Source organism: Sciurus carolinensis, chromosome 3 (assembly GCF_902686445.1).
Source record: "Sciurus carolinensis chromosome 3, mSciCar1.2, whole genome shotgun sequence".
Lineage (NCBI taxonomy): Eukaryota > Metazoa > Chordata > Mammalia > Rodentia > Sciuridae > Sciurus > Sciurus carolinensis.
In genome coordinates this window covers 148365830-148379631 of record NC_062215.1, presented here as the reverse complement: position 1 = coordinate 148379631, position 13802 = coordinate 148365830, and the positions used below count along the sequence as shown (strand labels likewise).

The following is a 13802-nucleotide window of genomic DNA, read 5'->3' as shown; positions in this document are numbered from 1 at the left end:
CCCTTGCTGACAACTGACCACAACCTCACCAGAAAAATGGGCTGGGATAGCCCAGCTAAGCTTATTCTAAATTCCAGATCTACGGACATTGTGAAAAATATAATTAAATTAGTATTGTTGCTTCAAGTCACTAAGTTTTGAAGTGATTTTTACACAAGGTTAGATAAATAATTCATGAGACAAGTCCTTTGCCTTCTCTCAGTAAAGGGGGATGATAGTCTCCATTACTTAAGACTGTAGTTACTTTATTCTTTTGCTTGCTTGGAACACAGTGAAGTGAGAAAAAATGAATTATTATATCCTATAATAATGAAGAGATACAAGGAAGGTTCTTCAACATTGATATGAATAAGCACTGACATCAAGGAAGTGGGGACAGGATTCACAAGTTGCAGATAACATGTAAATGCACTTGCCCTCTTCAGAGCGCCGTGTGGTGGAAAGGCCTGGCTGCGCCGACCCTAGCCATCTGCCCAGGGTGTGCCAAGGCTTCGGTGCCCAGTACACACCCATGTTGGGCCCAGGACAGGACAACAAGACAATATGGACCAGGAGAGCAGTGCTGCCACTGCCACCTCACTCCAAACACTTCCACTGGTGACACATTTCTCTTGGTGGAGTGCTCTCTCCTCTAGGGGGCAGGAGCAAACAGGGAAACAGATTCAAAGCTCTTGGGTTTACTTGTTATCTCCAGCTGGTTCCCTTCCTTCAAAACCCTCTTTCCTCACTGATAAATGCCCTTCCTTATCAAAGTCCTTGAAGGAGAGCTCACCACAGTCCCTCACATGCTTCTATGTGCGGAAGGGGCTGACATGCTGTCCTGGTGCCTTCTAGCTCTCTCCTTTATCTAGGTTCCCTGGTGTAGTCCCTGTCACATGGCAACCAACAGGCAGCTGCATGGTAGGAGGCAAAAGAGGAACCAGTCTTGGAACCACAAAATCGGATTTTAAGTTCAGCCTCCTCCCCCTCCCCCTCGGGCCTCCACCTTGCCTCATCTTAGAGGAGGACTGATCTATACCAGCAGATGGACTAAGAAGGGAATGGGAATGGGGTCTGGGGCAGGAAAACCTTACTTAATGTAACGAGTGAGAGAAAAGGTAAAGGCAGAGATAAAACCGAAAACCCTGCCAGTCCCAGATGCCACAAATGAGGCCAAGAAGAACACCAAATCTGGATGGGCCTCCGAACAAGACAGAGCGACTTTCCAATATCCCTCTGGCAAGAGGAAGTCACCCGACAGACACAGCCTAAAGTCACAGCTTACTCGCTAGTATCGTATTTTCCTCTGTTAGATGGTAAGGTAGGGTGGGTGGGGATGTAAGCTGGCATTTGTTGTTTCCCTTCTTGGGTCAGCAAGAGCAGACAGCCCAGCCTAATTTACAGAGTGAAGAGTGACAGTGTGACTGAGTAAATGACAGCTTCTGTTCATTCATCTGTAAAATGGGATTAATACTAATACCTAAACCATGTTTGGGTTTGTTTTATGTCCTGTGGTGGGTAGGGATCAAACCCAGGGCCACAAGCTTGCTAGGCAGGCACTCTATCACTGAGTCACACCCATAGCTCTTTTAAATCTTATTTTTGAGACTGAGTATCTCTGTTACCCAGGCAGCTTCGAACTTGTGATCTTCCTCCCTTAGACTCCCAAGTAGCTGGGATATAGACTAAACCATGTTCTTCAAAAGGCATCTGTGAGGATCCAGTGAGATTTCTGTAAAGATGCTTGCAAATTGAGTATTTACTCAAATATAAGGGACTAATCATAAAGAAGATAAATGAAGCCATTTCTAATTCCAAGCCAAGGAGCCTGTGGGGCCTCTTCAGACCCAAAGGAGGCCTCTACATACTCAACTAAAATGAGCTCAGGGCAGACAGATTCTGCATTCCATGTACCACTTCACTAACATGACTTTGTCAACAAATAGAGGAAGAAAAATTTGGGTGCTGAGTTTGGGAAAAAACTTCAACAAAAAGCAGAAGTCCCACTTCTCTTTCTACACAGCCTGGTCACCCCACTCCCACCCCAGACCTAGCTTGGTAAATTTCAACTGTTCCTTAGAGGAACCTCCTGAAATAATAGGTTTTCTTCTTCTGGACTTGTACAGGGCTGCTGGTGGAAGGACCATGGTCAGCACTTTTTACAGGTTTGGGTGATCATGATCGAGCCCAAGGAACTTAATCCAGTGAAATGTCATGACTTCAGTAATTTAGAATTCACTTCTATCTAAATGAGGGCAACTTGTCTCGACAATTTCCCTGACAAGAGCTCCATTAAATAAATGTATAGAATAAATAAGAAAGAGAATTTGCAATCATTTAATAAGCATCCTTACTAGGTCGGGTTCAATAAACATAAAGCACATGAGCAGAATATAAGATGGGAAGGGTATTCTGAGTGGGCACAGAAGTTCTGAGCTCCAATTATGTGGGAAATGCCAGATTGACAAGGTCAAAATAGTTCTGTACAGGACTTCTCCGACCCTGTACAAGGTGGCTACAGTTTGTGAATCTCTGAGAGGGGAACAATTATAGAGCATTTCTCAAATTGACTTGACCAAACCAGAACTCAGGTTTTACTAAGTTCCACTCTCACCTTAGAGAAACATTGGGATAAGGGATACAGATCAAGCACACAGGTAGTCCCTGTCCTAGAGGAGCTTGTAATCTTGGGGAAATAAAGCCTATACATGCACATAAAACAATGATTGAAATGTCACGTGGTTCAGTCTGATTCTAGGAAAAGTAGGTGGTTCAAGAAGCAAGTCCAGTGTCTCAGATCACCCAGTTTAAAAGATACCTTTTCCTTGGTGCCCTCTCAACTGGGACATGAAAAAACAGGGCCAAGGACCCTGCCCTCCACCACCAAGTAGATTTGAGGATGAAAACTGACTGAGGAGGTGGGAACAGAATTACCTGGTGTACATCCAACTTGTTCAGCTAAGACAAGGAGGCTTTACTACACAATCTACACACACTTAAAATTATAAACTACTTTTAAATGTCTTCTTCATAAAGCACAGATGATTACCAGTGATTCCTTCCAGACCAACTTATATTTGGAGAAAATTATATCAATAATAAATATGTAGGGGCTGGGGTTGTGGCTTAGTGGTAGAGTGCTCACCTAGCATGTGTGAGGCCCTGGGTTTGATCCTCAGCACCACATAAAAATAAAATAAAGGTATAAAAAAAATATGTCAGCTGCATGTCAAGAGAGGTTTTTGGAGTGTCCCAGACAACCTAAAAATACTTTGTTCTTCCATGTATCTAAAACCCCTCATCCACATTCTAGGACCTCAAAGGCTCAGAAAATCTTAAGTTCTTTCCCCCAAATCATTTGGTGGCAAAACCTTTTCTGAACTGGTGAGATCTATCCCATTTAGTGGTGAATATTCATTCACTTTTCTACAAAATACTAACATATTTGATTATGGGGTACTATCCTGGGCCCCACTGGAAGGTTCTATAAATTATAGTATACATAGCATGTCATCTTCCTAAACTCTAGAAACTTCTAATTTCTGAAATACCTGGGTTCTCCTACAGGGATCATGGATATAATTCTTACATACACACTAAATATATGGTCTCTGTGAAATGGGGATTGCTAAGTAGGGCAGCCTCTGAGTGACTCTGATTTGAAGGGAAATTCCATTAATGATGGTAGGCTTTCAAGTAAATAGCTGCTTAGTCCCAGAGGATAAGAATGCCCAGAAGGAAAAACAAAGTGCCTATAGACTCCTGGCCCTTGCCTCCACGAAGAAGCCTTCCAGAAGAGCACAGTAATCCCAGCAGCGGGGAACAAGGAGGTGCCCCTTCCTGGGCTTTCCAGCTGGTCAGAAGCATGTGGTTACTGCTCTACCCACCATCTCAGATGTCACTTGCCACTTGTCTTTGTTGCTCATCAGCAGAAGCCTCAGTGGTTGTTCTGATCCCTTTGCAGAGATTTTCCTAGAAGTGTTACTACAGGAAAATGCTACTTGTTCAGGATTCTGCCTATTCCATTAAAAAAAAAGAGGAAGAGAAAGTCAAGAGTTCAAGGCAGCAGTACCAGCTAAGGGTTTCCACTCTACTCCTGCTGCCCTGTTAGAAGAGGAAACCTGCAATGTCTGCTAGAAAATTGAAGAGTTAGCCTGTTTTAAAGTACAGGAAAAAAAAAAAAACCAAGTTTTTCAGAAATAGCAGAGAAGAAAAAAGAAAGGGAAAAAAACCTTTTTCTTAAAATCTGCAAACGCCATCTTTTACTCAGAAGCCAGGAAAACATCAGGAGCCTCAGTCCAACCCCCAAAGTCCACCTATCAGTAATGTGATCTATTTTTTTCTACTTTTCTAACAAGATCAAGAGGTCTGATGCTCAGACGGCCAATCAGGGCCCCGTATAGGCCAAGCTTTGCTAGGTCACTGACGCAGACAACAAAACACCATAGACTTGTTTTTTAATTCTACCAAACTGACATAATTAGCACCAAATCCCTAAGCATTAATGTCTGCCTCAAGAAGAGGTTACTAACCCCTGCAAGGATTCTTCTGAAAAACAGGTCACAAAGAATAAACCTGTCTTTACTCACAGTCTGACTTCAAAAGCAGACTCCACCTCTTTGCCTCCATATTGGCTTTGTACCGGGCCAAGGGTGGTACTTTGTACACAGTAGGTGCTCGATAAACATTTATTAGATAAAGAAAATAATAAACCTAAAAATATTTAGGGGACTGGCAAACTCTTTGGATGGAAGTCAAGTTACTTGAGGTTAGAAGGAGAAAACAGAAGAGTCTACTAAACTCAAGATAAAAAGGAATGGTTTGGGGAACACACTGACACTAGAAGAGCTTATTCCTTCATTTGTTCACCTAACAAATATTCACTGAGCATCTATGTGCCAGGTACTGTTCCAGGTATTGGAGATACATAGTAAGAGATAAGTAAACAACTCTATCCATGCTGATGGAATTTATACTGAAGCAAAGTGGTTTAAACCTTAGGCTTTCAAATCCTAGACTCCATACTAGAAAAATTAGGAAGATAGTTCACTGTTCAGCTTGCTCACTTTGAAAATGGAGATAATAGTACCTATCTTACACTACTATTTATGAGGATTCAGTGAGAATTCATGCCAAGCAACTAGCAAAATACCTGGAATGTAATGGAGATACATATATATGTATATATATACATACATATATGTATATATATATATATATATATTTTTTTTTTTTTTTGGTACCCAGAATTGATACAAGGGTGATTAACCACTGAGCCACATCCTTAGCCCTTTTTATATTTTATTTTGAGACAGGGTCTTGCTAAGTTGCTGAAGCTGGTTTTGAATTGCAATCCTGCTGCCTCAGCCTCCCAAGCTTCTGAGATTACAGGCATGTGCCACTGCACCCAGCTGTGTTTTTAATAAATTATACACTCCCATCACTACCACTTCCACCTTAGTCTGACCACATTACTGCTAATTTCCTCCAGAACCCTTGCTTCTTTTGGCAGTGAGTTTGACAATGATCTTGTCTACTCATTTATTACCTGATTCTTTCTGTTCAACATTAAAGTTGGCAAAGATAATCAGACAGAGGAAACCCCACATAATTGCTCTACATGAAGACCACCAACTACTGATAAGGTAGAAATGAAGTACGTTACCCCTGATAAAAACTACTTTCTACCAAAGCAGGATACCAGGTCCAGAGTTCTCAGTGAAAAGTCCCCAGAAGGTAAGGGTGTGGAAAAACAGAACTGAAGGCTTAGAGAGAGTGTATGAGAAGAGGAGATTGTGTCCTTCCACTTCATGATAATTGACATGCCCCTGCTGCTCTGAGCCTCAGCTAAGTGAATAAGTGGGTTCAGGACACACCCCCATTTGAGTAGAAGTATGCTGTTCTGTTTCTTACTGTTGATCAACCACCTATGCCTCAAGCAAAATTATGTTTTGTTCCCAGAGGCATGAAGGCTTTGAGTCAAAAGAACACTGATCCTCAGGGGAAGGGCAGCGATGAGCATCTGGAATACCCTTTACTGACCCAGGCCCAATCTAACCCAGAACTCTACCATTAAGATCAAACTTGAAAGGAGTCTACTGACCAGGAAGGACTTGAGGCCTGGAGCTACCATTTTGTCTCCCGGGGTTCACACACACACTCGTCAATAGCCAAAGGGTAGGAAAGGGATCTATCAGTGCACCCAAAGCCAGTATCTGCTCCCATTTCAGGCCAAAGGTGCTGTCCTAAGCTCTACCTCCAATTCTACTCCTTTGCTATCTTTTTTTCTTATCAGGTCTCTGCCCCGCTACACTCTGGCTTTTATACTTAGATTTTCCTTCTCTGCCAGAGACTGAAGACTGGCAGGAATAGTCCACCTGGGTTTTCCCCCAAGAATTCAAGCCCTCTCAGGTAACTGCCTCCATTTCTGTGTGCCACACTTGGAGGACATGCCCTATTCACTCCTGAGCTCAGTGTAGGCCTCAGGTTCTTAGTTTCCTGGTCCCAAGCATAAAGCCACGGTGAGTCTTTGCTTAGTAGATAGCAACTAAAACAAAATGAGAAAATAATGTTAGCTGGCATTATACATGGTTATAATACGCCAGCCACTGTTCTAAGCTTTTTATAAGTATGAACTCACTCTGCCCAACCACTCTATGAGGTAGGTCCTATTATTAATCCACTTTACAACTGAGCCTTATAATAGCTAGAAAAGTTGCCCAAGGTCACAATCTAGGTCATCATGCCAATGATATTCCAGGACCCAGCTTTTATAACGCAGAAAGACACAAATATGCATTCAGTTTCTGTCCACAGAAGACCCACAACTCAGAAAGGAATGCAAGCACAGACACTGGATTTTAGCCACAAATAACTGAGTTTTCAATTAATAACAGGACATGGCTTTATCTTTATGACTCTTTCAATACAACAGATATTCGTAAACAAAGAACTTCACATCCAGTTAGGAAGTTTTCTGCTGATGAATCAAACAAGAATGATTAACCACAAGTAAAGGACAATTATACAATCTCCTTTAAAACAGAAAGTGACTCACTGGAAAGTTATTTCCTCATTCTTATATGGGCACTAATAGCTTTAAAAAAAAAAAAAGGACACTTATCTATAGCACTTATCTCACATCTGACCAAAAATAGGACATGAGAAAGCAGGATGATAGCTGAAATCCTGGGAAATTCAGTTTTGTATTTGCTAATTTGACCTTCTCTTAGACTCTTTTCATAAAACTCCCCATGGTAACATTTTTAAGTTAACCTAAAAGATAGTTCTGACTCATTCTAAGAGACTGTTGAGAAGCTGGAAAATGTGGAACTCTGATGATTGATCCCCTCAAGGAAGAGATAAATAATTAAACAGAATGTTCTTCTACTAATCTGGGCTCTTCTCATTCTCTTTTGATGCATCATCAGTGATTCAGTTTGAGTCAGACACCTAACAGCTAAGAAAAAGAATTGATTCAGATCCAAAGGACGGTGACCCACAGGTACAACCAAGTAAAGGATGCACACCTAAGTGACTCATGGCTCACACAATATCCAAAGCCCTCTAAATATCACACATTTATTATATTTTTTATGTCCCCAAGGAAAGGGAAGATCATCTGATAATACTGGAAGACAGAATGCCCTCCATTATAAATGCCCCTTGAATCCCAGGACTCTTCCCTGCCATAGCAAGATGGAAAGGCAAGACTAAAGCAACAGCCTTCACAATTTATGTTTGTGCTAGAGATGATGCTGGGGTCCCAAATTCATTTCATTTTCCTCCTGACACACAGCTAGATTAATTTATCCATGTCCACCAGTTAGTTGGAGCCACATAAATGAGTTCTGACCAAGAGAATATGGGGGGAAATATGCATATCACTTTCAGGTCCAGTCTCTAAAATCTGTTATGAGATCCTGCATACATTCTCTCTTTCCTCAGTTACCAGCCAGATGCACAGAACCCTGTAGAAGACTCCAAGGTCTTGGAAAATAATGGAGCTACTGAATGGTCATGTGGAGCAAAGCTCCCCCAGGCTGATCCACACCACACTATGATATGAGTGGGGAAAAAAATGTCACAGTATAAGCTGCTTTGTCATAGAAGCTAATGTTGATCACCCAAATGAATACAACTCATCTGTGCCATGGTCTCACTGGGAGGCATCAATTAATCTGTAGCTTCCACACTTACCTGTATCATTGCCAATGCAATCAATTATCAAGCAGATTCCGAGGGGCTTGCTCTGCATCTTGTATTTCTGTTCAGGTATGTACTGGAAAGAAGGGCAGGGATTGTTAAAGACTCTGGATACTGTACTGTTTCCACAAGGTCCCACTCATATACCATCTCTTCTTTTGGATTTCCTTAAACATCTCTAACAGCTGAGTCATTCAGCAGTTACAGCCTGAAGTTATCATAGCTGACATTTCCCATAATTACCAAAATTTGTCTCTGTTAGTGCAATGTTCTTAACACAAACAAGTTATTTCAGCTTTTACTTAAATTCAATAAAATTAGAGTCTTTTTGCATATGTCTTAGCTTTATAGAATAAAGATCATTTGAAACAGAGATAAAAGAGGGATCATATGTCTCCACAGTAACCTCAAGTAGAAATAAATTAGATCTTTCCAAGCTACTACAAATGTAGACCTTCTGTTGCCTCTTCCTAAGGAGAAGAGGTATCAACCCAAGGAAAAGTCAGGGCACATCAAGGTTCACTGTGTTGTCCCTGCCTTCCTGTATGTTCAGCAATCACTCAGCTGAGACAAGAGGTGCCACTTTGGAGTCTCCCTGCTTTCCAAAGTTCACTAACATAATCCACTTTAACATTTTTCTCTTTGTTAGATTCAAGTTTCCTCGGCAAATGAATTCTCAGAAAAATAACATTCAGGGTGTCCCAATGTCACAGATAATTCTTCATGGATAGTTATTTTTTAAAGAAGTCAGTGTTTTCTGCATTCACTGCACACAATGCCATACCACATCAGATAATTTATTCTCTACCTGAAGCGAAAAAGCTCCTGATTCCTGAATGGATGTCTTCACTGGTTCTCCTGGAGGATGAGAAAGAAGTAATTTTTACAAAGCTTTCAAACAAAGTTCACCCCCATGCAGACTGAGTTTCTTTATATCACAACTGTTCTCTTTGCCTATTTTCTTCAACTATCTCTTTCTCTGCCTATACTCAGCCCTGAGGTTCCAACCTTGCACTGAAGAACCTGGTTGATTAAAAAAAGAAAGAAAGAAAAGGAAAGGAAAGGAAAGGAAAGGAAAAGAAAGGAAAGGAAAGGAAAGGAAAACCATCTGTGCTATACTAGGGTTGTGCAGAAAAAATACTTAATGGCAAGTGAAAGAAGCCTCTCCCTTACCCTTCTCCAGGTGAAGACCAGGTGGTCAACAAGTTTTAACTTGATAAGGAGAATTAATTATTCTCATTGCACAATATTGTGTTTTCCTACATGTTCTGAAACTGTGGACAAAACCTAAAGCAAACAGCCTTAGAAAGTGCAGAAAAGGGAATGCTTACATGTTTGCTACTCATAGAACAGGAGGCCAGTGTTTTCATATTGACGTTGAGGTCATATTGATACTGGGAGATAATAAAATAAAATGTCAATGACTAAAGAGAGGAAAATGAACTTGGTGAATGTAGATAATAAGCCTACAGCAAATTTTTGCTGGATAAAAATTGCCTTTATTAGTCCACAGAGGTGAGGGAATCACTGGTTTTGAAGCTACTAAAGTGTTGACTTACACCACAGCACTATAACTGACAGTCTCTGTAATCTTCGTAAGTTACTTCCTTAAGTCTAAGGGGCTTAGTAAACTCTAAGCTGAAATACTTGTATCTACCTTACAAGACTGTTACAAAATGAGAAACACTGTCTAAAAATAGTCAAAGAAAATTCCAGTATTGGTAAGCTTGGAGGAAATGAGTACTTTCAAATGCTAACACTACAAAATTTGAAACGGTCTTTTCAAAGGGCAACTGGCAATATCTTTAACTTATCATTCTGCTTCCAGAAGTTTTAAGGATGTAATAAAGCATGAGTGAAAAATCAAAGATATTTACTGAAAGACTATTCATAAAGGATCCAAAGTAGGAATTACCTAAGAGTCCACCAATATAAAACTGATTAAATCAATTATGGTACATTTAATGGAATACTTCAATATTAAGGATAAGAGATATCTTTGTATATTTGACTTGAAAAAAATATATAGACTATATATTAAGCAAAATTTTGATTATTAAATAATACATATAATATTGACTCCATGTACTTAAAAACATTATATGCACATTTGTATGCATGGTCCTGTATAGTTGGCCCTCCAAATCCATGGGTTCTGCCCCTGTGTATTCAACCAATCAAGGATGGAAAATATGGATGTGGGGGATTGGGAATTATGACTACACTAAACAGGTACAGCATTTTTAAACTATCATTGTTCCCTAAACAATATGGCATAAAAACTATTTACATAGTTTTACATTATGTTAGGTATTATAAATAATCTAGAGATGTTCTGAAGTATAGAAGCGATACACAAGGTTACATGCAAATAACACGACATTATGAGGAAGGCACTTGAGCATCTGCAGATGTGAGTATTCGTGAGGGGGTCCTGGAACCAACCCTCACAGATTCTGAGGGACAACTACCTATGCTTACACATAAGAGTCTAGAGCTATATAAATCAAACATTAACAGTGGCTATCTCTGATATTTGAAATAAAGAGGAAATTTTGCTTCTTTTTCATATTTTAATTATGCTTATTTAACAGCACAAACAAAAAACCCCACAAAACAACCTATGTGATATGCCTACTCCAGTTTAAAGCATTTAGCAAGAGCTTAATAAATTGTAGTTATCATCATCATCATGACCTTTCAGTCAAAATCTATTTATAAGTTAATAAGAATACTTGCTTTGATTATTCTAAGCTATCAGACTCAGGTCAACTTATCAGAATGCTTTCCTTTTTTCAGTAAATAAACCAAGTTCAGGCAAAAGCAGGTAAGTGATTTTCCAAGGAGGATCACCAGGGATGCTGGGAGCCTCACCTATATCGTCTGTGTAATTATGACTAGTTTGTGATCATGGAACACAATGGGGAAAACTTGTTAAAGTTACTTGTTTTTAATTCCTAGACACACCTACCAGGTCACACATATTCCCTAGTTTTCAAAATGCTAATTTTCACCATCTCATTAGTGTTTTAAGAAACATGGTGTTGATTCAGGAATTAATTAGCTTTTTAACAGCCTTTGCTGGAGAGCAGAATACTAGGTAGAGAGTGATAGGCATGAGCCACACCATCTGGCTAATTTGGCCAAAATGCTTCTCAGTTTCCAGGTGTACACACACAGCAGTAGGCTGAGTCATAAGGCACTGGCCAGGGGCCTGCCACACAGGTTTCCATCAGGCCACAGCCCTACTTAAATCGGTCATGATCCCCCACAGTACTCAGGGCAAATTCCAGGCCCCTTACATAAAACTGCTCTGCAGCACTGCCCATCAACCCCTGCTTCCTGGTGTCTGGAAGCACAACTGGCTGCTTCATCAGGGTAAAAATAAATCTTAGGGGTTGGGAATATAGCTCAGTTGGTAGAGTGCTTGCCTCACAAGCACATGGCCTTGGGTTCAATCCCCAGCACCAAAAAAAAAAAAAAAAAAAAAAAAAAAGAGTGAATCTCAGCCCTCACTTCAGGGAATCCTCTAGACAAGCAAAGAAAAAACCTTTCTTAAAAATTTTTTAGATGTTGATAGACCTTTATTTTATTCAATTATTTATATGTGGTGGTAAGAATCAAACCCAGCATCCCACACATGCTAAGCAAGTGCTCTGCCACGGAGCCCCAATTCCAGCCTAAGTAAAGGAAAAAACTTTTTAAAAATTATGTTATGGAGCCAGGCAGTCTGTAATCTCAGCTACTTGGGAGGCTGAAGCAGGGAAATTGTAAATTCATTGCCAGCCTGGGCAGCTTAGTGAGACCGTCTCAAAAATTAAATTTAAAAAAGGGCTGTGGATGTTCAGTGATAGAACATTATGACTAGCATGTGTAAGGCCCTAGGTTCAATTCCCAGTACCACACACACACACACGCACACACACACACACACACACACACACAATGATATCATGTGATCAAGTGCTGAAGTTTTAAGAAGGAAGAAAGATTATGTGGGCTGAAATAACCAACTTTTTTTTTTTTTTTTTTTTTTTTTTTGTGGTGCTGGGGATTGAACCCAGGGCCTTGTACTTGACAGGCAAGCACTCTACCAACTGAGCTATATCCCCAGTCCCTGAATTAACCAATTTTTTAACTTCACTTTTTTTCTTTCTTCTTAGGAGAGGAAGTCTTTTATAGGGTATCCAGATTTATTAAATGGTCTACAAAACAAGAACCTGTCAACCTTTCTTCTTCCTGCTGCTAGATATTTGGTTTAACATGGTTTATTATCATAGCTGGATTAATGGTTAATATGGTCTGGTCATAGCTTCTTTTCAGATAGATTAATGTCATATCTCTTAAAAATATAACCAAAATGATGCACCTGATGGAGTAAGACGATATTCAAATTTAAATGAACTAATTCAATGAGTAACTAGAAATGCCAGTGAATACATTTTAAGGGTTTAATTGCTTTTGAGAGCTTAATTAGAACATATAGATAAAGGAAACAGTCAATCTAAAAATGCAACATTTTCTTGAATTATCAAGCATTTTTATAATGAATAAAAAGAAAAGTTGGTCTTACTTTGAAGGTATGCCCCAAGTTTTTGTCCTTTACTTCTCCCATTCTGGAGCTTCAAATATAAAGAATAAGGTCACTCTGTTAGTTTTTTCAGAAGCACAGTATATTACACCTCTATAAATATCTCAATAAGATCCTTACCCAAGGAAAAAATAAAAATATCACCTTCACAGTTATCTAAAGAATAGCAAAAACTGTTAACTCCATAAATCCCATGTTATATGGCTAAAGACCAAGGCAACTCTTTCAAAAGACAAAATTACAACAAAACTGTAAATAGGATAAATGAACATATTAGAATATTTCAAAATAACTCAATAAAACCAGATGTTATAGTATAGTATAGTTGTTATACTAACTCCAAGTTAGAATAAGCTACTGGAACACAAGGTTGACATTCAAACTATTCCTTTAACATAGAGTCAAGGTACAGCATGGATAAGAGTACAGGTTCTAGACCAGACACACCTGGCTAGGCATCCTGATTCTGTCATTTAATAGCTATGTAACGTTGAACACATCATTTAACCTGTCTATGATTCTGTGTCTGCAAAGTGAAGGTAAAAATAGCATTACAGATTTTTTTGCAACAATCAAATGACATAGGTACTCAGCATAATGTTAAGTGCAAAAAAGCACTTCATAAAGGTCTAATTATTGCTATTCTGTAATTGGTTAGCTACACATAAGAAAAATGTGGGCCTGATTCTCGATAATCAAGAATTCTTGGTAAATCATCTCTGAGGGATAGAGTGGGATTCATCAGAGAATGAAAGATTGAACGTTCCTTTTCTCAGATGACAGGCCCTGTGTGAGGTATATACCACATACAGCTTGCAAACAGTTCTCTGAAGCTACCCTAGCCAAAAGAGAGAAGTCCACTATCTGTTAAGTTATATCAATAACAAAGTCTGTGTGTCTAAATTAAACAAAGACATGTAAGTTGCTTTTTTTTTTTTCAGAAAGAATCCATGACTGAGCCAAAGGCTGATCATATTAGATAGAAATTGGTCCAGCCACATGGATATGCATTCACTTTTACATACTG

The 13802-nt window shown here is 39.5% G+C and overlaps 1 protein-coding gene across 7 annotated transcripts in view; it reads right to left on the bottom strand.

The window, feature by feature from the left end:
* The window catches only part of Cflar (CASP8 and FADD like apoptosis regulator), a 43106-nt gene that overhangs the window by 4985 nt on the left and 24319 nt on the right, over nt 1-13802 (bottom strand). For 6 of the 7 annotated variants that reach the window (XM_047543193.1, XM_047543188.1, XM_047543187.1 and 3 more), the window contains 3 exons: nt 12758-12806; nt 8993-9042; nt 8179-8260 (listed from right to left, as the gene is read on the bottom strand). In XM_047543193.1, coding sequence (XP_047399149.1) covers nt 8179-8260; nt 8993-9042; nt 12758-12806 — 181 coding nt within the window. Of the gene's footprint in view, nt 1-8178; nt 8261-8992; nt 9043-9515; nt 9579-12757; nt 12807-13802 lie in introns of those variants that run through there. The other variant, XM_047543194.1, reaches the window with a different exon arrangement.